Raw genomic sequence first — 24606 nt, forward strand, 5'->3', positions numbered from 1 at the left:
CAGTAAATCATCAACAGCCTGAGATATGAGCCACCATTAATGGAACAATAGAATGCAATGCTGCAATAGACAAAGACAGAGAGTCTTTACGTCAAAGCACTGTCATATTTATTACCAAGAAAAAAATACATTAAAGGCATATCATAGTCATTTGTCACAGCTGTTATTTCATTTGAACATCTTAAATATATTACTTTGACAATATGATACATGAAAACACACTGTTGTTGACAGTTAGCAGATTGCTGCTGGGAGCACAGTTGCAACTTAATCTACTCCGACTGGTTGCCAGGTTGAATTTGATTCAACCTGGCAACCATGAGGATTAAACACATGGGCATGCACCCTCAAACTAGGGCTACATGCAAAATCTCATTATACAGAAAACACCTGAAATTCAATACAAAAAAGAGGAGAGTGGTTAAGAGGGTGCTGCAACAAAGCAATATGTTGTGTTGGCAAAGGTTCGGCACAGAAGAAGCGAAAAGCCACAGCAACACTGGAGAATGATGTGGATGTGTTTTATCTTGAACATGGCACTGAGATGATACTAAGCATTTATTTGCAAGAGAAAAGTCCTTACTATTTACACTGGGAGAAAGTTATCCTGGAGGAAGGGAACAAGCTTTATTGAAATGGAAAGGTATCACATAATGACAGTCTCAGTCTGAAGGGAGTAGGACATGAGAGGCCGGCGCTTCAGGGCGGGACTTGAGGTTCTGGTCATGGGGCTAGGGGGGCGAGTAAGGGGGCTTGGGGGACGGTACATTGGGCCTGATGGGGCAGTGATCCTGGCAGTAGGGGTGCGGCCGGCCCATCTGGAAGGAGGTCTCTGGTTGGCTGGCCGCGCAGGACGAGAGAAACTCTTATTAAGGTTGTCCGATGACAATTCGGCTGGGTTTACCTGAGCAGGGACATAACAGGACACATGTCAGCTTGTACAGTATCAGCAGTATCGATTTGGTTTGTACAACTGATGTCAATGCTTAACTTTATGCTGAATAAAGAAGCAGAAAAGAAACATACCTGCTGTGGTTCCTGTCTGTAAGCTGTGTGTCCTGTTCTGGGACTGGAGCTGTACTCATGTTGGATCTCCAGCATGTCCAGCAGCTCAATAAGTCCTTCATCCCTCACTCGGCCACAACCTGGCAACTCCTGTCCCACCAACCCTCCCCTGTGGATCTTCTGAGCTCCAGAAGAAGCACTTGAGACCCTGTAGTCAATTTTGGGCTCCACGTGTTGAGGTGCAGGCTTCCTTGCCCTCTCCCCTTGAGCCAGTCCTCCATCTCTGTCAGCCCAACTGTTAGTCCTGGGTCTAATCTTTGGGCTCCCTGCCACCTGTGATCTCCTCTGGGGCTGCTGAGGACTCCGTTGGGACCCTTTAGAACCGCTGTAGCCTCCTTTGTGATCCTTGTGGTTCTGTCTACCAGAGTCTGATACTAACCCCCATTCTTGGCTGGACTCTATCTCTGCTGTCAGCATGTCGGAATCTGCTTGGCATTTCTGGGTTGGCACGCGCATGGGCGCCCTGCCGCCGACTGCAGTGGCTCCCAGAGCTCTGCGCTGACAGCCAGGGGTGGGGCACTTTGGCTCCGGGGCCAGCCCCTGATGGGTCACCACCCCTGATTCGGTGAGCATTTTGCCCTCGTTTTCCTGAAGCATGGCTCCAAATTTCCTGAGAACAGAGGGGCTGCTGCATTTCCTATCTCCGGGGCCAAAGGACTTCCTGTCCAGAGCAGGAGATTCAGCTGTGGCGATTGGGAGCTGTGAGCGTGGTTGTGCAGCGGGCGCATCCCTTTGTCCAAGAGGGGGCTTGGAGCCTGCGTTTTCTTTGTTGGGGGAGCTCTCTCTGCGAGGGGAGCTCTTCATGTGAGACACTTGGTTCTTCCTGTTTTCAGTCTCCTCAAAACTGCCCAAAAACTGCTCTTGACCGAGCCTGAAAACAGAATAAATAAAATTAGCAATTTCCCTCACATCACGTCATTGTACAAAATGTCCATGAATTCAGTGTGAACTCTCTTACCTTTCGTTTCCAGAACTTCTTTTGATCTCATCCTGATATGCAGGGGGGATGTCCGCGCTCACCTTGATTGTGTCACTGAAGCGCTGGGAGAGATGAGAAAAGTATATTTAAATAACGTCCATGTCAACCTCCACCCACGGTATTTAAAAGCTTTAAATTAGAGTGTGCTACTTCAGGATCACTGGCAAGCTTTGGTTTACTGTACCCTACCAAAACTGAACCTCAGCTGACCCTTGATCATCCCTCAATATAGCCCTCCTCTATAACTATTCTGATCTACTGTACCAGTGCATATGGCTTCTTCATGTGGACCAGGAAGAAGTTTAACGTCTTGGCTTTCTTCTTGACTGCTTTGTCAGGAAAGTGCTAGAGATCTGAAAGGCCGCAGTGAGAGAATGTGAAACCAACTCCTATCTGGTAGCCTGTGTGTGTAAGCAGACTTGAAGGAACCAGCTAACTGTAATCAATATGTTCCTGACCGAACCCCAGCTTTGACTCATATCATGCCCACCTATCTGATTTCCTCATATGTGCAGATGCCAACAGAATGAGGCATAAGGCAAGGAAATGATAAGAACTGCCTTTACTTACCACATGGCGAGCTCCATTGTTCTTCCGACTCATTTGCTTCCCCTGCACCAAATAATCCTGCAATAAGTCTCCGATCTCTGCAACTCCATTGGCGTGGCAGTAACCGTAGCCATTCTGATGACTCACTGGGTAGCTGTACCCACTGGGGCTATAGTTACAGTCGTTACTATAGTGATGTGGCGCAGTTATAGCTCCAGAGTGGTTCTTGCTGTGATGGCCGGACGTAAAAAGACCATTGCCACGGTGTCCTAGGCCACACTCCAACTCACCGCCATTTTTCTGGCTGTCAGTGGTGATATCGTTGGCTCCTCTGCGGGCCTGAACTTCATTGTACAACTGAAAAATGAAAGCAGAAGAAAACATTAACAACTTCCTGCTGATCTCTTGGTAATTAGGTGTAGTTTTAAAATATTTGAACCTAATTAGCCAAAACGCACATATTGTACACAACTATATGCAAAACACAGCTCAACAACTGTGTTTATACAACAAAACAAGGCTTAAAATTTTCACAAAATCATTACACAACTTAACCTATATTTATGATCAGCACATGTTATTCCAACAAGCATCCGTTTCCCATTGCAAAGTATCAACTTTCAGACTGTGTGTGTGTGTGTGTGTGTGTGTGAGAGAGAGAGAGAGTGTTCAGCACGTCTGTCAGTACATCACAGTTTAATTAGCTTGTTAACATTTGTCTGTATCATTGCTCCAACAAGGCCATAAGGTTGAGTCAGTCAGTGCGCTGCCAACAGTTTATTATGGTGCGCAAGGACACACACGTGCGACACACACACACACACACACACACACACACACACACACACACACACACATTACATCAATTAACACACACTCTAGGGATTACGGAAGCACTTCATAACCTGGAAACAAAACCATTAACATGTTCACGCACTCCAGTCTCACATGTTTGAGTCTGTTGCAACCACATTTGGATATTTTTTGTAAGAACCTGAATAACTCGATGGAGAACAGAATTAACCATGAACATGAGCTGCTTTATATGATGTCTATATTGATACATCAGTAGGTGTAATACTGTACAGATCAATGAGAGAAGAAAGGTAAAAAGTTCTCCCCAAGTTCTCACTGCATAGACACAGTTACTGTATTAAATGTGTCATCATCAAGTGTGTTTCCAGAGATTTCAGAGACGAAGGGCAGCTTGAGATCATATCTTTGGAAATTTACTTTAGTTTTTCTAGTTTCTATTATACGAAATCTTACCTCCTCAATTTTTTTCTGTATGTCCTGCAGCTGGTCCTCCCACTCCTGCATCTCTGAGTCAAAGTTGTCCACCAGCTCTGGCCTCTCTTTCCCCCAGCCCCGGCCACCGTGTTCCAGCCCACGCTCCAGATCGATGGCTGCCATGACGTAGGCGGCTCAATACCCAGAGGCCCCTTTTAAATGGCAATTTCCCCTTTCTCCTGTTTCACTTTCCTGTCAGAGATCACTGTGGGGTTGCCAGTGAGGGATGGAAGGATTGATGGCCTGGAAACACTATAAAAATAAAGACAAAGAGGAAAAAAGGGTTGGCATACTCCAGCTGTGTTGTTTTAAAATCTCAAGTAAACATAATTGACACTTCATCAACCTGTTTCAGACCAGCACCAGTTGCAGTGACACCTGCCTGAGGTCAAATTGCAGAAAGTGAAACCTTTTTATCCCTTTTTGAGTTTTTTACTCGTCTCTATTGCTTAAATTATTCGTTACACAGGACACTTTCTGACCTCTCAAAGGTCAAAGGTCTCCTTGCGCATTCTTGGCCAAAATTCAGAGCTATGTAAGACTACCTATGCACCACGTGTGGACAAGAGTGATGGGCAGCACTGCGGGTGTTTAGACTCTTTGGTCACTTTGACCTCCAGCCTGCCTCTGTATGCCTCACAAGGTGGCAAGAAACAGTCAAATGTAAATATGGCTTGGGTAACATTCATCAATGGCATAATGAAGTTGTGTCCCCAATGGAAGTATTCGCCTGAATATTGTTGCAGCTCCTATCAACTGAACCTAAAACAACGAGGGTTTGTTGTTGTTTGCCATCATTGAATATGACAAGTATTCTGGTCGAAAGTGCCCGAATGTACCAGCCACTTCCCTCCCACCTGTCATGTAAGAGTAGAGATATTAATAATCCTGTAACTATGCATAGTAAACTGGCTACATAGCCTGTGAGTGTGGGAGAGGGACAGAGGAGGGGATGTATGTCAGAGACAAAGAAAGTGTAAAAAGTTACATCATACAACCTGCTCAAAGTAAAATAAATATTATAAATTATGATAAAATTAGAAATATTATAATTTAATAAAAAAAATCACCATAACAGGATTTGGCAACTTCAGGTTTTACCATTCATGCTGTCTAAATTAAATCACATTTTAATTCAATTGTATCTGTATAGCGCCCAACAGAAGTAACCTCAGTACCTTTTTTCAAATAAACCGCACTCCTATACACAAATAATTGTATATTTATAAATTATATCATCCCATATGGCACTAAAAGGTAATTACAGCTGCCATTGACGCCTTAATAATAAACAACTGTCCTTACCTTGCTCAACCAACAAGTTTTCACTGCCCTCCAGTAAAAAATCCTCAACCTGCTCTAGTCCCTGCGCGCTGTGCGCACTGGCCTCTCCAACACATCCACCGCCCTCGTCCCCTCTCTCCGGTGCGTCCCCCTCGTTTTTTCCCTCCTCTGTGTTACGTAAAACCCCCTCGGACTGGATTTAAAGGGCCCCCTTCTTCTACTCACGCCTCAGTATCGGGGTTAAGTCCGGGAGCGCCGAGCTAAAGGGTAAACAACTCCTGTTCCAGCCGGGGTCCCCAGCCTTTATACCGCTCCCCAGTGTTTACGTGGGCGCGCCATTGGAGCCGGGATCAAATATCATAATGTCAAATTTATTCCAGCATTTGAAGTCTCGATGGGACAACTGTCGTCACCGGCATCCTGGCTATAATTACCGGGGCTCACGGAGAGAGGGAAAGTGTTTACATAGCTATTTCAGCTGCTGCAATCTCTCCAGCCAATAGGCTTCTCTGTTGCTACTCTGCTTTAGGATGCTTGGGCAGATTTTATCTTGTGACCATGCCCCACTGCAAATCATTTTTTCCAAGGGATGCCAAATGGGCGTGGGTGACACAGTGAGTAATAATGTGTCACGGTCAATAATATCTTTATTGAAGATAGTCACGGAAAGGAAACTGCAAGGTGGATGCCTGGCATGTTTGGTATATAAAAAAAAAGCCATATTTTATTCTACAGAGACTTTCAATGTCATCAAACTTCACACGGTTTCAGCATTTTTAGTGTTTAATATTTTGTCATATTTTGTAAAATGCCATATAATACACATAGCAGAGGCTTCAGATACTGTTTATGTTTCAATTGTGCAACACTGTGTTCTTGACTCATCCTGCTGCAGTGACGTCTGAAGACAGTTGCTTCTGTTCATCTGCCACACCATCAATTACTAATGCCTGCAACTAATCAGGGGTCCTGTTGGGAATTTTGGGGGGGGGGTGTCCGGACAGGATCTGACATTTGGCACTCGACATGATCATCAGAATTCCTTCCAGTTTGAAGCACCGGGATCATCATTATTCCTCCACCTGTTGTGTTCCCTAATAAATTACAAATCCGTCAGGAGTTAAGGTCAAAAACAAACTTCATCCTTACTTTACCTTGAGAGCAACAACAGCAGGGTGGTACAGCAAGTGATGTTCTGAAAAACAAATACGAGGTGACTGCTGTCATAACCTGTTACAAGAGAAAATATATTTAGTTACAAGGTTAAACCAGGACATAAAGCAGCATGGAAAGGTGTTAGGTTTCCTCCCTTACAGTCCTGTGACCTTAAAGCTTAATGTAAGCAGTAATAAACCCTATATGACCGCCATTTCTGAAAGTTATTCCTATCTCAAGTATATCTATCTATTAATGTGTAACCATATAATCAATATAAGCTTTTAGGACTTTCAGACGCATCTCATGGTCTTCAACAGCAATAGGAGCTGGACTACAGCCACTTTACTGCTTAAAGAAGTAGTTTGACATAATAAGTTTATTCACTTTCTTGCGATTACTTAAGTGAGAAGATCCATACCACTCTCATGTATATTAAATAGCTAGTTGGCTAGCTTAGCATCAAGACTGGAAGTAGGGAGAAACAGGCAGCCTGGCTCTGTCCAAAGGTGAAATATGCCCCTAACAGCACCTCTAAAGAATAATTTACATGTTTTATCTTGTTGGTTTGTAAAAACTATTAAAAAGTCTGCTTCCAGTCTTTATGCTAAACTAAGCTTATCAGTAGTTGGCTCTAGCTTCACATTTGGCACACAGACATAACAGCGTAATCAATCTTGTCATCTAGATTAACTCTCAGTGGCAAAGCGAGTAATGGTTCTTTCCCAAAATGTCAAAATATTCCTTTAATACAGACATCTAATTCGTCTGAGGCAAACATAGAGGAACATATAAGTGCTTGGTGGAGAATGAACTTCTACAATAAAATCTATTGTTGGGTCAAACAGACCTCCTGAAACTACTAAAATTAGTTTAAAGGTAATAAACCCAATTACTCATTACAGAACCATCTCTACCCTGACTGCTTGGGTGTGGTCCTTCATATTTTTCTGGTCGAAGGGATGCAGAGTAATGATGAGAGAGAACTGGAATAATATCAGCTAAACCATTGACCAGCCTGTTTCTCTTTCTTAAAGTAACTCACCTTCTTGAGGGACTGATGTGGATGGTGACGTGTTATTATGGATAATGTCGACTCCAGTGTTGAATCTAGCCACACTTTCTTGAACGTGACAGGAGCCTTGGAAAGTGCTGAGCTTTTACTGTGCTATTGGTTACCTTGGCAACAAAGGATGCGGGGGAGGAAGAAAAAAAAAAAAGAGCAAAAAACAAACAAGGAATGATGTGAATTAAGGGAGGCGTACATCACAGGACAAAGAAAAGAGTAAAAAGAAAGACTAGTTTAAAGATGGTGGCGTAGGAGAGGGATGAGAATAACACAAGTATGAGGATGAGCAAAATGATAGGCTGGAACATCTGGGCGGAGGAGGAGTAGAGTGACAAACCATAACGGATGAGAATAAAGAGGTTGGATTAAGTGAGGAAAAGGAAGAAGAAAAACTCCATTAAACTTTTTAAGACTTTTTTAAATGTCACCATCAAGCCCATTTTTAATCTTTGTCTCACCGACAGCGGCTCCTCCGTATCCCTGTCCTCGAGCCTCGGCACTTCCAGTCTGTCTATGAAGGCCTGCAGTTCTTTGCGGAAAGCCTTCATCTGAGCATTAATGCGATATAGCAGCTCATGTTCCCTGATCCTGCTCCCATCATCCTCTCCGCCCTCCTCTCCTCTCCCAAACATCAGGTCGCCGTTTGAAACGTAGACCCTCGCCTCTGAAATGACAGTGGCCGTGTCAGCGATGAGCCGGTCGATGGTCCGAACGAGCCTCTCTGCTTCCACGCGGATGTCCATCATTTGCTGCCTGTCACGCAGGCTGCACCGGCCACCAGGCAGGAAGCGGGCCAAGGCAGAGGAGACGGCGCCCTCGGGCCCTGTCGGGGTGTAGGCCCCCCCCCGTGTGGGCGTCATGCAGCGGCTGCTTCCGTTATTGTTTCTGACCTCATCTGAGTCGCTTTCCCCACCCACAGGGCCCTCGCGTTTGCGGTGCGGTGGGAGGAGGCGAGAAGAGGTGGAGTCCTCGTCACTCTCACGGCGACCGCTTGTGGCACCGCCGGCATCGCTCTCCGCATCACTGTCCCGCGGGCTCGGCCGTAGGGAGAGGTGGGAGGCCAGGTCATAGCGTTGCATGTTGGAGAGGAGCACACGGTTCTCGTACTGCAGCTGCATCACCTGAAGAAAGACAAAGAGATGTACAGTGATAACATTTTGTGATCAGATTTTTACAAAACAGCAAAGATAATCATTTCCAAAGATTTTAGAATGAGGCATAACAGGATCATTTTTAGCCACAGTAGTGAAATTATTCTATGAATGGAAAAGTCTCTTGGTTGGTTGGTCCAACACTTTAGTTTATTGCTATGAAATAAGTTCTCCCAACGATTATTCCCTTTGACTTTGTTGATCCCCTGACTTTTCTTATAGTGCCATCATGGGATTGAGATTGAGATCTGACTACAGTAAAGTCATAAAAGCAGAATTTCAGAATATTTATATTTTGCCAGCTCATAATCAAAGTGTCAGTATTATCAATCAACTTGTAATACCTTGCCACTTAGGTCATTAATCTGTAGCCTTGCTGCCTTTAACTCCTCCTGCAGGGCTTCTGCCTTTGCTCCATCAATCCCTGCACCTCCTGCTCCGCCCCCATGCCTGGCGCCTCCCTCGTGGGTGCCGGCTTTGAACCGTAACTTGTTCAGCTCGCCAGTCACTCTCTTGTTTTGTTCTTCGGCATCAGCGAGGTTCCTTCTCAGTAGCTCTGCCTCGTCCTCCACCAACTGCAGCTGCTGTCGGAGCTCCGTTAGATCATCACCGAGGCCTCGCCCTGTGCCCGACCCGCCCATCGCTCCACACCCAGAGCTTCCAGCGCCCTCTCCTTCACCACGGAGGTCATCAAGCTCGGCCCTCAGGCCACGGTTCTCAACCTGTGGGGTAGAAAAGCTCAGTGCTCACATGACGTGTGCTGAGTTATCATCCCCTTTAACTGACCAGTGAATTATGTATGCTCTTACCTCCAGCTCAACTATTTTCCTCCCCAGGATGTTAGCCTCCTCCTCCACTAGGCGGAGCCGTAGCTTCAGTTCTGACTCCCGGGTGGTGGGCGGACCCCCAGCTTCTCCTTTAGGATGGGTGCTGTCCAGTTCTCCATAGAAGGAGCGGTACTTCTGCAGCTCTTGCTCCAGCCGGTCCTTCTCTTTGTCAATCTTGGCCGTCTTCTTTCTCATGAGCACTGCTTCCTCTTTGATGAAAGCTAGTTGGCACTTAAGGTCCTCATTGTCCTCCTGGAGCAAAGAGACAACACAGACCGTAAATATGAAAGTGCAGTTAAGTAGAAACGGTTCAAATCTAATCCTGAAGTTCACATGGTTGGTCTCTGCAATAAGACGTAAAGATGGAAGGATTTAAGATTAAGGAGAAGATTTTGTACCACAGTCTTTCTAAGCCAAAAATCATTGGACCAAGAGGATGTTTGACGTCTGTTAAGTCTAAAGCTCTGCAAAGTCTCAGCCTTCATTTAAATATACTTTTCTTTAAAATGACTGGATTTTGCCCTGCTGCAGCCGGAAGGGAAAATCAATGTTTGACCCTGGGATGTGAGCTAAACCTGCAGGATCTGTGTACAGTATTTCAATAAGTCTTATAGATGTCTGGAATTCAAATATAACTAATAACATATAAAACTAATGACATATGTCACTAATGACATAATAATGCAAAGACAAGGTGGAGGGAAAAGATAATTATTTAAAGATGAGTTTACAGAAAGAGATACAGCACACCAGATGTTCTTCAAGAAGATACTTCCAGATGATTATCTCCGTCATTATGGGCAATATGATTGTTTATGCAAGAAAAAATAACAAAAACAGGATTTTTTATTTGTGAAAACATCTCACCTCTGTAGGAGTCTGTGCTGATTTCCTGTCTGTCTTCTGGATGTCCTTGCTTCCTCTTCTCTTTTGAGACTGTTGGACAACAGTAATTTGGAAAATTAAGGTTCTTTCTTTTTATATGTGTGAGAATGTATGTGTTTATATGTGTATTCCTCCCATTCCCACTCTGATTTGTGATTGATTACAGCATTTTTTGGATAGCTTAAAGGTCCAGTGTGTAACATTTAAGATTATATATTGGCAGAAAGGATGTGCGTTTACTTACCTCTTTGGTTTTGTCTAGTTCATTCTGCAGGGCTTGTTTGGTCACCTCCACCTCTATGAGCTTCTGTCTCAGTTTTTCATTCTCCTCCTCTGTCTTTGTGCGTTTCTCCTCCACCTTTTCCAGCTCATGGTGCAGTCTCACAGACACATCCTTTGCTACCTGCAGTGGTTGTAGTGTGACTTAATTGAAAACAAAACTTAAAAAAAACATAATTTAGTTCACGTTTTATGTTTTTTTTCACTTTATTTTTTTATTTTATCTGAACTTTTAATAACGTCTTACAATCTTTAGGCATTTCATACCCCAAACACTTTGGAAATACAATACTTTAACTTACAGCTGTGGCTACATTTAAAGCTTGCATACACATTCATGAAAATAGACATTTATGAGACAAAACAACCAACAAATGTCCTGAAAACTGCACCCAGACACAGGCACCTTCCCCTCCCCTCTGTACCTTCAGGTCCTGCTCCAGACTCCTGAGCAGCTCCTCATCGATCTCTCCTGTCTGGGCGTAGCGCAGCCTCTTCCTCTCCGCCTTCCTCAGACGGTACTGCAGGATCCGGCAGTTTTTATTGGCCCTCTCTAACTCACGCCTCATCTCCTGCAGCTGACAAGTGTCTTCTTCGTAGAACGTGTCTCGCATCTCATCCATCTCGGTCCTCATCTCTTCAATTTCACACTGGCAAGCGCACAGTAGAGATTATGTGTTACAGTTATGAGATGGTTACGATCAGGCAGTGGCTAATCTCTGCTGTTTGTGGTTTTTGAATCTGAGTTTTTGACTCCACAGATGGAATAATGGATGTTTTGGACTTGAGCCAAATATAGCCAGCTACTTCAAGGCTGTAGATATTAACTGCCACACACACACACACACACACACACACACACACACACAGCATGTAAATCCAAGCTGTTGACTCCCATGGTTGTGCCTCATTTTAACACAAGATATCATTGATCCCAGCAGATCAATGGCCAACCAGTGTGATCAATAACCAATTAGTCATCTGTAGCCTGTGTATTTTCAGTTTAGGCCTTGGCTTTAATTTCAGTGAAGACGTGGAGGATGTTCAACAGACAAATCAATTGATGTTTATCTATCTTTCAGTCAGTAAATGACCCTGCAAACACAGATTCGGGCTGGAGTAATGTGCCTTTAAATAAAAACAGGAATTTTCTATCTCCTTAATATTAAAAGACAAATGTGGCCTACGATTCTGGCACCAGCATACATACTATATATATATATATCAAACCTTAAGATCTTCATTTTCCTCCAGCAGTCTCTCCATTTCGTCCTCAAAGGCCTGGTCCTGCTGTGTCACGGACCCCGCCTCTGTCGCCTCTGCAGCCGGCTCCGGCTCCCCCAGAGCGGCCTCCTCTGCGCCCATGCTGTCGGCCTTGGTTTGCATCTTCGCACCGCTTCTTTTCAGCCTCCTCTGCAGATGGAACTGGATCAGTTCAGCCTGTAAGCATCCTCCTCTCCACAAACCCAAACCGAGGCCCGCACCACAGCCGCTTCTCTCCCTGCGTCCGCCTTCCTCTCCGCCGGGTTTCTTCCCTTTCTCCTCCGCGGAAAAAGAAGGCGAGGCTCGACCGGGCAACAGACGCCGGGGGTGGTCGCCTTTGAGGCAGGGAAGACGCAAAGTGGAGCGACGGGCCGACGCTGATGAATCCGTCGGATCTTCCCCGACAGCATCCGCCCTGTTTGGTCTGACTAGATCAGCTTCAGCACCATCCGGGTGAACAGCTGCCCCGGCGAGGCTCTCGGGCTCCCTCTCCCTTCCGTCAGCGGACCTCAGACTCTCCCTCACCCCGATGTTTCTGCTCCTTTCTGCGGTAAGAGGGGACCGGGATCTGCCTGGGTGTCTCGGAGCTCGCTTGGTTGCCCCTTCCTGGGCTCTGGCTGGCGAGGGAGCCCGGTGCTGCCTCCTCCTCCTCCCTGCGCTATTGTCTGTGGATGATGATGATGATGGAGGAACTGCAGCGCCGCCGGCGGCAGGCTTCATTTTCTGCTAATAAACTCCAAACTTCGGCTATAATTTCTGGTTGCTCATGAGTAAAACTTAAAACAACTTCACAGAAGGCCCAAACTCATTTAAAAACAAAGCGTAACCCGGTTTCATCCACATTGTGACATTAAAACAACCATAAAGTTTGAACTTAGAGGAAGATGCTTCCCATAAGGAAGCCACTAGGTGCCGCTTTTCTCATCGCCCCATTGTGACCCACAACATAACTTTACAAGGAAAGTGTAGGCCTACTTGTTTTACAACGACCATTCAAAGATGGACAGCCGCCTCCTGGACCGACAGGCTCTGCACGACAGATTTATTTACAAACTGATGCACTTTCTCAGGCAGCTCCACAGATTGGGTGAATTCTTACCGCAGACTACTGAGTCGCTGACACAGGGCACCACCAGGCACTGCAGGGGCACTGACCATATGACGTAGATATGTACGTCAAACCAGGAAGTGAACAGCCCCCCCCCCATGCCGAAACCCCAACCCCTTCCTTTCTCTGTCTCATATTCAAATTAATCAGCAAGGCCATGATTAAGTAGAGTACTGCAAAAGCAAGTTGCACAAGGTTTTACAGTGTAAGTGTAAACATTTAGAATAATGAGCAGAATGTAATAACCTTGGTTTGCTACAGTAGTTAGCTGGATTAAACTCCCAGGGCTAATTGGAGACCCCAATTTAACCCCCTAGGCTTTCTAATGTCTGACAAAATAAGCCTGATAAGATCTCATAACTGGCACGAGATTTATCATTTCTTAAGTCTGTGTTACAAACTCGGGGGAAAAGCTGTGGGCATTTATCAAGCAGGAGGATCTAACAAGAGACAGCACTGAGTTGCATTACAAGAATTGTATGAACAGGTCTTTTTGCAGCTTGACCAATAGTAGGGACTAAAAGTCAGGATATTTCAGCCCACAGGATGCTTCAATTTTGACTATTCTTTTTTAAAATCTGTCCCCCACCTTAATGAAAGAACAAATTGGTGAAATGTGGCACGTGGGCACAAGATAAACTGAAATAATATAGACTCAAAAGGTAGTACTGTAATAGTAATAATGTAATAATGCAGGGTTAGGGTTAGGCCTTGAGGCCATTATCATTTCAATTTATATTGTGCAAACATACAAGTATCTAGTACAAACTAATGTCACATCAGAACCTAGAGCCAGTCAATTGTTTGCACAATAACACAGTTGTTTCTTGCTTGACACTGAGTTTAATACATTAAAGATTTCATGTAGGCTACATACAATATATGTTGCCCACTTTTGCCAGGATTCACATTATGTGGCCCATATCCATTTCTGATCCACTCATGTAATGTAACTACTTTCAGTCCCAGCAGGGGGTGCTCTGCACACACACAACCCAGTCAGCACAAACTCTGAAAGCAATCTGTCCCACACAGGAGAGCCAGTAAAACGCTGACTGTTTCCACTCTGTTAGGCTAGAATGAGCTCCTTAGTCATATAATTGCTAATGAGATGAGTGAGTGAAGGGTCAGGTTTGCAGAGATTTAACCCATGCAAACTGACCCTTCACCCTTCAACAGACTGGCCCTCTCAGAAGACTGGATGGGCCAGTTGACTGTCAGTCAGCTAATTAAATTATATCTATATCTATATCTATATCTATAGATATAGATATATATATATACACACACACACACACACACACACACACACACACACACAACACCACATTGTGAAAGACAGGGAATAAGTAACATTTTTGGGAGACATTAATTTGTTCTATGCTTAAATACTTTTCCAGAGAGTTGCATGGGGGTGCATTAACTTAAAGATCTGCATCAAAGTGCACTTTCAGTAGACCTGTAGTAGTTAATCTGGCACACAGATCTGTGCCCAAGATCCATAGTATGTGTGTGCCTACAGGTATGCGTATGGACATTCCTGCAGCAGCAGGGATGCAGGTTATAGTGACCTGTGCTAAATGCCTTTGATAGAAAAGCCTGGCCCTTCTGCAATCCTCTTAGTCCCTGGCTTAGATTCCTCTGAGTCCCCATGGAGGACAAGTACGCCTCCTCTTACTCACCTCATCCAGTCTATCATTCACATCTACAGCCTTGGACCTCCTCCACCTCCACCCTCATGCCATGGATGCAAAGAAGCAGGTGGTGGTGCACCAGGATAAGATGGAAGACCGCAAAGTAGGGCATGTACAGTGGGTCGAGGATGTGGGAAAAAAGTGGCTAAACATGAAGTAATAGCAGAATGGGTGAGATCTGAGGTTTTTGGACAACAGGAAAAAAAAGATAGGGGATGAATAATTTAATAGCTGCCATTAGTGAATCCACAATGTGGTGAAAGAGCAACAGGATATAGTGTTTGTCACAGGATAATGCAGAAATGGATGCATAGTGTGCGGAAAAATATGTGCATAAGAGGGAGTGGTAAAGTCCTGAATTGAACCAGGATATTAAATTCACAACACCGATGTCACTTGGTTGTTTCTTGTAAAGAAAAATCATGTATTTGCTAATACTTAATGCCAGAGCGTGCAGATATTCTTTGCCCTGCCTTATGTCACATGGAAGTATAGACATTCACACAATAAATCAACACTATATCAAAGCCAAATGTTAACTAATAAACATGAGAGTTACAGTAGCGACCTGATGGCAGATTAGTAAAGGCTTCTCTTCCAGTGACCTGCTTTCCTGGGTAACTCATGGAGTGACGTGGAAATAAGCTCTTTTGGAGCTAAAGCCAATTTAACCCCAAAGATTAGGGCAGATCTGTCTGGACAGGCCAAAGACAGAGCCTACCTCTGCCTCTTACACACCATCCTGCAGATCCTGGGATGGAAGAGAGAGAGAGATGAAGGAAGCAGACGAATGAGGAAAGGAAATGGGAAGATGGGGGATGGGAAAGCTTTGGCTCCAAATTAGGTTCCTAATGGGTGGTGTCTTTATCTCCTACAGTATATGTTGGGTACAACATTGCTTAAAGAAGCTGGTTTAATGTTGATTTTGCAAATGCCTGGCTGGTGCACACGCTCACACCGAAAACTAACACGAAGAGAAACAAACATAGACAATGGGATGCTGACATTGTCTTTATTTCAGTCATATGTGCAGCCAGTCTGCTGTGTCGCTTTCATTTTAATAAGACAATGAAATAACCATTTGTTTTCTTTAAAAAAAAAGAAGCTATTTTCAGGATGAGTTTCCCTTCAGTCCTACATGGCAGTGAGACAATACTGAGCTGAACTTCAATCTCTTATTCTTGCACCTCGGCTACATCGCACAGCAAAAAGAAATAAACCATGAAGACCCACAAAAAAGTATTATAACAAAGATGCCCACAGATTTGCATAAATACTAAAATAAACTACAGTCCCCTCCCAAAGTGTTTTAAACCAAGTTTTTAATTAACAATGAACACAAAGAAAATGTCATTCTGTAAATGCAGCACAGTTATATCAGTTTGAGACAGTTGAGAAATGTAAAGTCCATGACATGTTGGATTGGTAGATGCTGTAGATAAATTATTTGTAGTTAGATACAGTAGATGGCAGTCGTGAGAACGTTGTATTGTTATTTTTTTTTTAGTTTGCTAACTTTGCACAACTCTAAGTATTCATAAACAAATACCCCTCCCCCCAAGCAAGAAAATAACCTTTGGTATAAACGTCTGCATGTTCTTTTGTTGGTAATAAGTTAAATTCATTAAAACTCTTAGAGCACTAGAAAATAAATTAGCATATTAAAGACTATTTAAGCTTTCAGTTAAAACAATACTGGAATCCAGAGTACAAAAGTTGGAGGTGAATTTTGGTTGATAAGTTACTGTAGAGGATGCTGAGCAGTTTGTAGGTCCTTTAATATTTTGGTCCTATTACGGTCCAAAAACACAGCTGGACAGAAGAGCGCGGAGCCTACGTGATCAGCATTTCTGCTTTTCTTGATAAAAAAAACTGTTATGGAGACAACCAACAACCCTCTCTTCCTCTCAAATCCAGAAACCCTTACAGATACATCCACAAACACACACTGCTACTCTTTCACCTTTCCAAGTTGGTCACGAATCGCATCATTCTACATTATTTGCAGGGATGATGAAGCCGGTCTGGTTTGAACTTCTCTGTTTATCCCTTCCTTCCCCTCCCTCCTTCTCTGGCCCTTAAAACCACTGTCCTCTTTCTGTTAATCGCCAAGCCAGCCCTCCTCCTTTCTTTACTCCCTTTTCGCTCTTCCTTTCTTTTGCCTCTTCCCGTTATCCTCCACCTCCTCCACTTTGCTATGACCATTAGTTACCATAGAGGTGCCGTTTGCGACGTGCTTGCCTCCCTTCTGCGTGGAGGAAGGTTTGCGTCGGTAAGCATGGTAGTAGAAATTAGCAAAGAGGATGATGAAGGTGACAGCGTAGCCGATCAGAGCCCACTGCATCCAGGCGGGGAATGGACAGCCCGTGTAGAGGGAGTGGCCGGCGTGGCCGATGGTCACGTGGAACTGGATCTGTTGAACACGAAAAACATAGACACATTATAAATGAAATAAGCAAATAACAGCCTGAAACCCGGTAAAAATGCAATAAATTTACAAATTCTGTTAGACAAAATAACTTTTTATGAAGGGTCTTTTATTAAAATAGACAGAAATCTGTAAGAATTGTCACATATCTATACTGCTTCTAAATATAACGTTGCTGTATTTGGCTCAAAGCCAAATAAAACAACAGATTTTAACATGATATAAATATATCTCTCTCTATATCTATTTTTCTAGTGCTTCTAATTGCAATGTTATGACTTAACAAGTATAAAAGTTAAATCAGTGGTAATAAAATTGTGTTGTAACATAACATCTGCAAAAATATGTATACAAATATATCTGGAACATGGCAGGCAATACACATCTGCAAACATAAAGCCGTAAAGTAATACCCACCATCTGAATAATGGTGAGGTATTTCTTCCACCAGAGGTACTTCTGCATCTGAGGTCCCAAGGCTGCCAGACCATAGTAACCATACATGAGGACGTGGATGGAAGAGTTGATGGTTGCACCAAAAAATGCTGTGAAAAGATCGAAGGTGATGTTGGTGGAGTTATACATAAATGGCTAGCTAGTCAGAAGTGAGAGGCACATGGTCACAAGATCAATCTGATGAATTCAACATCTGGATTAAGATCCTTTTGACTCACATTGTCCACCGGGGACCCATTTGATGCCGATCCACCAGAGGATAAACATGGTGCAGTGATGGTAGACGTGGAGGAAGCTGACTTGGTTTAACTTCTTCCTCAGGATGAAAAAGACTGTGTCCAGGAACTCCACTCCTTTGGAGATATAGTACCACCAGAGAGCAGATGCTATCTAAAGACATAAAACAGGATGTAGTAAATTACTGCAGCTCACTGCGATGGAACTGGGACTTACACCACTGTGTGTGAGATAGCATTTGATAGATAACACCATCAGACTCTAAATACAATGTGCAGACACACTTCTGCAGCCACTTAAGGTCCTATTTAATCAGCCCTTTAAGCCTCTTCCTGATTCTAGTCATGTAGGGCAACTGAGTAAAGAAATACTAATAATTACTACTGCAGAGAGCAGTTTTTATGGATATATTTGTGAACAAGGTATAACAGAACAGGACGATTAAATAAAGGAAAGGAAAGAATCAAGCATAAAACACACAGTTAAGTAATATCATACTGTAGGATGGAGAGTATTAAGTATTATAGTATACAGACCCACTGGAGGGCATAACAAATACATTTTATGATTAGACAGTATATTGCCACATTTGTAGTGATGTCTTCCTATTGTATGTGAACACGAGGCAAATGCCTTTCCTGAAAGCAATATTTCAATTGACAGGACAGGATGAAGTTGAGTTTAATTATTATGTTTTCATATGAAAAGACTCAATAAACCATATTGCAGATGTATTCACTATCACATCCCACTATGCCACAACATGTCACAAGTCGGTCTCTGGGTGTTCATCTGTTTCACTCTTTATCCCTCCCATCCTGACACACGCATGCACATAGTACACATGGTTGCTCCCTAAGCCTTGGCGGTGTGGCATCATGCCATCATGAAAGAGCAAGGCCTTAAGGTGGAGACAGGGGTGGAGAGTTACGGTGGTGAGACCAATTACTCGTGCCTATCTGAGTACAGGCCACACCCTCTTTGTCCTGATATCGCTACAGATATAATAAACTTATATCTGTTTCTTTCCTCCTTTAACCCCTTACAAAACTAACTCTGTGTACTGGCTAAGATGTGTGTATTAGAAGAGCTTACCCTGACTTCATTGACATCATTGGAGTAGTTGACAGGCTGACAGAGGTAGCTGTACCCGGCTGCTCTAGAGGCTAGTAGGAGCTGATGGGAAGAAAGGAACCAAATGTCAGAAGGAGGGTGAGAGGAAAATGGTAAGACATTTTACAAGTAATCCCTGTTGACACTTTTCTTTTCTAAAAAGGAGGGTGAAAACATTTAAAAAAAGCTTGCAACACTGACATTTATTTTTTAGGAAATTTAACATTTGACAAAATGATTTGATTTCCTATAAAACCAGCAGGTTATTAGAAACATCTGAGAGCTATTAGACATTTCAGGGATTGAAGATCATTGCTACAGTAAAACCCATCCTCTGCTCCGCATATAACAGAAACTGCTATAGCTTATTTTTCATTAGAAAACATAAAGAGAAACATAGAGAATATGTATTACAAACGGTTTCAACATTATTTGCTGGAAAAAAGTAATCAGATGAACAACCACTTGCATGGTGATTAGATGAGATAATATGCAGACAAGACATACTGTTCAACCATTTAAAGGCCATATTAAAGTAGTTCAACTGTGGGTAATTGTCTTGTCGCTTTACATTAAGTAGTAGGTTTGTCACAGTGGGACTGGTGTAAATTTCTCTACAACATCCTTATCGTCTTTTCTTTATAATAAAAATAAATAATAATAATATGGTTTCCATTTTATTTGGATTGTTCACCTACAGAAAGTTTATTTGTAACATTTAATCATCTTATTAGCTGAGATTCACCTATAACAAAACAATTCACCTATATGGCGATAAATAGTAACCAAATAAAGGTTTTGTTAGGTTAAGCACAAACAATGGTATGTATGTTCATGAATTGTTGCAGATACTAAACTATCAGTAGGCGCACTATCCAAATAAAAACATGCATTCTGTGAACCTCCCTGCAAACATGCAACATGCATAATTATTGGTGAGGTGAAAACAAGTGGTAGCCACATTTTTATTTTATAATGTCCTTTGACTGGTATGGAGATGTTATTAAGCAGATTATGGCAGCTGGAGTTAAGACAGCTTCCCTCTATATTAAGTATTTCTATATGTTGTTATCTATTAGACTTACAGGGTCTATAAGCACAGTACTCAGTGATTTTATACCTGGTTATGTGTCTAAAATGTTTCTGCATTTAACATTTGAGTGTAAAGCCTAGATTTACTGTCCCACAGTGTTTCTTCAACGTAACCTGAGTAAAAGATGGTAACACTGGTATAGGAAGAACCTATTCGGGTCTTATTATGTAGTTGCCACGTCATCCCTTTAACATTCTGGTGAAGAAGACTATAAGTCTGTGTCATGCAGTAAAACATGAAGTAATCTATCTCCTTACCTCTTTGGCGATGTAGAAATTGAGGACCACCATGCTGAAGTTGTAGACTATGAGGGTCTTCCTGAACGTATAGGGCTGGCGGTCCTGCATGTATCTAGGCCCCGCCCACAGGAAGAGCAGGTACAGGCAGCTGATGGCCAGAGTGGGGAGGGGAGATGACATCATCGGCCAGTTCTCCACCCTCTTGTCTGGAAAAAAAGGGTCAATTTCAACGGTGGGAAGAAGTGAGGTATAATGGTAAAGAACAGAACGACAGTTGATAAAGTTAACACATGTAATAGATGCGGTATTAACCTTACTTACTAAAGGACAAGTTCAAAGTGCCTTTACAACATACTTGTTTATTTTGACATTATTCATTATGAGTAACGGTAACAATTTACTTACCAGCCTTATTGTAAAGATACAGGGACAGTGCACAGGAGTAAGATATCATTTAGACTATGTATTTGGAGGTGAAAACAAACTGAATTTTTGAAGTACAGCACAAACTACATGTGGCTGCTTCCTGGTTCAACTTAGACCTGCCAAACTTTGCTATGTACTTATGCTCTCACATAATCTTCTAATGCAACAAGTAATAATAATATACATATCAAGTATGCTGCCTTTTTTTTTGTTGTTGACTCTTCTGGAAAGACAACATGGTCAAAGTGGACACTTGTCTTAAATCTGTCTTATCTTTTCTGTGCACTCCTGTATCTATGCAAGTAAGCTGGTGACTACAATCTCATCATAACCCACAAGATTTGCCTGAATTTGTATGACAATGATAACAACGGACATGAATCAGTCTGTTTTAAATAATCATGCATCTGAAAATGAACTCTAGTGCGATGTAGAAACAAGTGATTGTAAATATCTTACCTGCTATAGTAAGGCCCCATTTGTAAAATTCTACAGTGTCATTCACAAAATGTGTGACAACCTCCATGGCTCTGCCTTTGGTCTCGATTATACTGTGGCAGGAAGAGAGACAGAAAGAGAGAGTCCAAGTCAGTGAATGCCACCCAAATTAAATTACAGACCATACGTATCCTATCAGTGTAACCAGTAGCATGAGGTGCTTCACTACGTAATCATTTTGTGCTCTTAGTAGGTGTCACACTCTACAAATACTCCTGTAAACTACTGAAACACATCTTCTACTATGGTTATCTTGCAGTTGTTCATATATATATATATATTTATGTCAGGCCAAAGATAACACTTTCCAGCATCCTATTAAACTGACATCTCTAGTTGAGATCTTATCAGATAATGTATAAGCAGTAATGGCCTGTTAGACAGGGATTTGTATTATGCTGTGTCATATATTATATGCCTCAGCATGGAATTATTCAGCTCGTTATACATGCATGGATAAAGTCTTTCCATTGCACTCTTTTCAGCACAGCTGTAAACACCCTGAAAGACCACATTAGGCCTCTCTTCACTTCGCCTTATTCGAAAACGGTACGGTAACATTATCTCCCACAAGATGCTGATGCACTTTCCATTGATTCTTATGATTGCTGGTCAGTCACAACAGTTTGAGATAATTGTAGGAAATGGAGGATACTGGGTAATTTATTTTTCTCTGTTTCTAAACCCTAATGTCTTTCTCACAGACAGACAGACAGACAGACAGACAGATAGATTTAATAATTATTCTATTCATTTACATTAACCTCTAACAGGACAGATATGACTTACAAATCTAACTTAATTAGTGATAATAAGTTAGTAATAATGTTGTAGTAGATCAAGAGAGATACATGTGCACCTCATTGACTTTAATTAAGCAGCATTACATAACAAACAGTTCTTATCCACCTGAGAGCAGGTGTCTCTATATTAATCTATAATTAATCCGATGCGTCAGATCAGCTTCCCTATAAATAATTAATTGCTCTGTATACAGTGACTACTGTGCACCCATGAGTTTTTTCCCAGACAGGAACGTGTTGAGTATTTAGAGCAATATTGCACATGGGTGTATGAGCAGCAGATAATCTGCAGAATGGACTTTTTGTCGTTGCAGGCCTTCATATGATAACATACCCGCTCGGGGTTTAGTTTGGCTGCAGTGGGGCGCGGAGGGAAATGAGATAGAGAGGGTTAACCGGGTTTGTGCGCACACAAAAAGACAGGGGCGCATGTGTCAGCAGGTTTCGCTCGGACCGCTCAAGAGGCTTAAATTCAATTGATCAACGAGCTTAGATGTAGGCCTAAGTACAAATGCCCAACGACCCACAAGCCTGTTTGATGGTTATCTGCCTGCATGTGTGATGGGACACTAAATAAAAAAAACCAAAAGCTTTGATCATGAAGAAATGGAGAATAAAACTCGGTTTGAATAAATATTGGAATTTCACCACAATAACACAACATTAAACATAAATAAAAATGACCTCACGGATAGTATACTTTATTTTAAAAAGAGGTCTCGCTCTCCCACAGCCAATAAAATCACACTTGTTTTATCTTATTTCATTTTAGGTTAATTGAAATGTGCTTCTTCGCCCAGGTTTAACAGGTGGGTGGGTGAAAGGTGCAAAAGAGCGAATGAAGACGAGAATGAGACTAGCAACCAAACTACCAATAAACATTAAAGGGTCGACCCACGTAGAAATAATTGATATGTCGTGGACAAAGGGCTGAGCTCTGTTCCAGCATGGCTACTTAAATACGCCCTAAAATAAGGCTCGAAACTGGGAGAGAGCCGGTTTTTAAAGGGAAATGTAGGAAAACAACGCTCGACATCAATGAACGACAACACAACACACACATACACACACACACACACACACACACAATGAGGAAAAACAATGCAATGTTACTTACGTCTTCGATATTTAAGAGCGTGTAATGACATCCGGTGCAATTTGATGCCCAACTCCCTTTCAGTTACTGCTTCACTCTTCTCCTGCCGACACTGCTATTCAGTTTCTACACCGCACCGGTTACACTTCGACATTAAACGGCAATTTGGCAAGAAACTGGACAAGGCAAGTGAAAATCTATGACTAAGATAGGCCAATTATGCATTCAGTCCGTGCCGGCAGCTCAGCCGCATCATCTTCTTGCAATCTCCTAGACACCGAGAAGCCAGATGGCCTTGCGCATGCGTGAATTCACTCTCTTGTCTCCTGTGTGCGCACGCGGCAGACGTTGGCAGCTCACGGCGGTTGGAATTTTTTATTTTTTATTTTTTATTTTGTGAGAAAAGACAATTAACTTACTTTCTTCTGTCCGTCCTCGCTATTTACTACTGTAACTAAATAATTAATTGACTAACTTATTAACTAACAAACTAACGTATTAACTATCTAAACCGGTTCTACTACAGAGTGACACGTACTGTGGGCTTTGTCGTGTTTAAGGTTAATCTTTGGTCCCACAGGAACAGTCGTCTGCATCCATCTGCTTTGGTTCTGGTGCTTACATGTTGGTCCCCTGTCGTCTCTGCCCAGGGTTTCCCCCCACTAGATGGTGCTGTCAAGCTACCATTCAGTCCACCTGCCCTCGGGCTACTGTTTCCCCTCAAGAGAGAGAGGAGGTTTCTGTGAGGGAAACCTGACTCTGTTACAGTAACTCAACAATGAAAGTTCCCTTTTAGCTGTAGGCAACCCAGACATCCTGCAAAGGCACATTGTTAGCCATTCAGGTCATATTGAAATAGGCTGTGACTCTGCCAAAGTTTATTATGTTATTTGCCAACTGTACAGTCACCATGCAAATACTGCGCATCACAAGTTAATTACCAAACATCCGAGGGAAATTTAGATTGAATGTGTAGTGCCTCATACACCCAGGAACATCAAAGTTTTCATGACTTGGACTGAGCCGCTGGTTCATCTAGAAAGGCTCCCATTGCTCTGTGTGTCATTCATGGATTTGTTCTTACTTTGATTTTCCATGAGGGCGAAAGATCCAGCTGGACTCTGCTAACCCGGACCAAAGAGCTTCTAGTATCCAAAACAGTAGAGGAACTGAGTGTGTGTGTGTGTGTGTGTGTGTGTGTGTGTGTGTGTGTGTGTGTGTGTGTGTGTGTGAGTGTGTGTGTGTGTGGAGAAAACAGTTGGTCCCCATAAGACTATGTGCGGGTGATTAAGACGAATACATGTTTATATCATATCCCCACAATCCTGAGGCATAAATATATCAACTGAATCCTGCTGAGGACCAACGCTTTGCATATATATATATATAAATGTTTCAAAAGAGATTAAGAAAAGCATATATATGTACTTCTATATACGATATATACAGGTATATATAGGGTGATATCAGCTAAATTGAGCCATCAGGTAAAATGAGCCATTTAAGGTTTGAGCCTCCTAGCTCTTTAAATTCTAATAGCCAGTGGCTGCAAATAATTTCAAATTGTCGCTACAACTGTACTTGATACAAAACAATTGTTTTAATTGGTCTATGGTTGC

General features: G+C 42.7%; 2 protein-coding genes across 3 annotated transcripts; both read right to left on the reverse strand.

Moving 5' to 3' along the window:
- Positions 1-4041: 4041 nt before the first annotated feature.
- LOC127368319 (protein SOGA3-like) lies at positions 4042-12721 on the reverse strand. Of its 2 annotated transcripts, none has more exons than XM_051408950.1 (10): positions 11764-12721; positions 10959-11183; positions 10499-10657; positions 10237-10305; positions 9352-9621; positions 8887-9264; positions 7850-8512; positions 7368-7699; positions 6322-6362; positions 4042-4135 (listed from the first exon to the last, which is right to left on the reverse strand). In XM_051408950.1, exons 1-8 carry the CDS (start codon positions 12514-12516, stop codon positions 7589-7591), a joined length of 2628 nt encoding a protein of 875 aa, XP_051264910.1. In that variant the 5' UTR covers positions 12517-12721; the 3' UTR covers positions 4042-4135; positions 6322-6362; positions 7368-7588. The 2 variants fall into 2 exon arrangements, with proteins under 2 accessions (XP_051264910.1, XP_051264909.1); XM_051408949.1 differs by having other exon boundaries at positions 6322-6397.
- A 2872-nt stretch (positions 12722-15593) lies between these two features.
- LOC127368585 (elongation of very long chain fatty acids protein 4-like) lies at positions 15594-23370 on the reverse strand. The gene is made up of 7 exons (XM_051409544.1): positions 23009-23370; positions 21050-21141; positions 20183-20370; positions 18815-18895; positions 17701-17872; positions 17444-17571; positions 15594-17011 (listed from the first exon to the last, which is right to left on the reverse strand). The coding sequence occupies exons 2-7, from the start codon at positions 21114-21116 to the stop codon at positions 16730-16732; spliced, it is 918 nt and encodes a 305-aa protein (XP_051265504.1). The 5' UTR covers positions 21117-21141; positions 23009-23370; the 3' UTR covers positions 15594-16729.
- Positions 23371-24606: the final 1236 nt, after the last annotated feature.

Source organism: Dicentrarchus labrax, unplaced genomic scaffold (genome assembly GCF_905237075.1).
Source record: "Dicentrarchus labrax unplaced genomic scaffold, dlabrax2021, whole genome shotgun sequence".
Taxonomy (NCBI): Eukaryota; Metazoa; Chordata; class Actinopteri; family Moronidae; genus Dicentrarchus; species Dicentrarchus labrax.

What these genes read in the sequence shown, in the direction of transcription:
- LOC127368319 (XM_051408950.1), bottom strand. Translation starts at nt 12,516, where the DNA reads ATGAAGCCTGCCGCCGGCGGCGCTGCAGTTCCTCCATCATCATCATCA. An exon ending in GGAAAATAGTTGAGCTGGAG is followed by an intron (nt 9,265 to 9,351) that starts GTAAGAGCATAC and finishes TCTACCCCACAG; the next exon opens with GTTGAGAACCGTGGCCTGAG. An exon ending in TTAATGACCTAAGTGGCAAG is followed by an intron (nt 8,513 to 8,886) that starts GTATTACAAGTT and finishes GTCTTTCTTCAG; the next exon opens with GTGATGCAGCTGCAGTACGA.
- LOC127368585 (XM_051409544.1), bottom strand. Translation starts at nt 21,116, where the DNA reads ATGGAGGTTGTCACACATTTTGTGAATGACACTGTAGAATTTTACAAA. An exon ending in ATTTCTACATCGCCAAAGAG is followed by an intron (nt 18,896 to 20,182) that starts GTAAGGAGATAG and finishes TCTTCCCATCAG; the next exon opens with CTCCTACTAGCCTCTAGAGC. An exon ending in ATGATGTCAATGAAGTCAGG is followed by an intron (nt 17,873 to 18,814) that starts GTAAGCTCTTCT and finishes TTATGTCTTTAG; the next exon opens with ATAGCATCTGCTCTCTGGTG.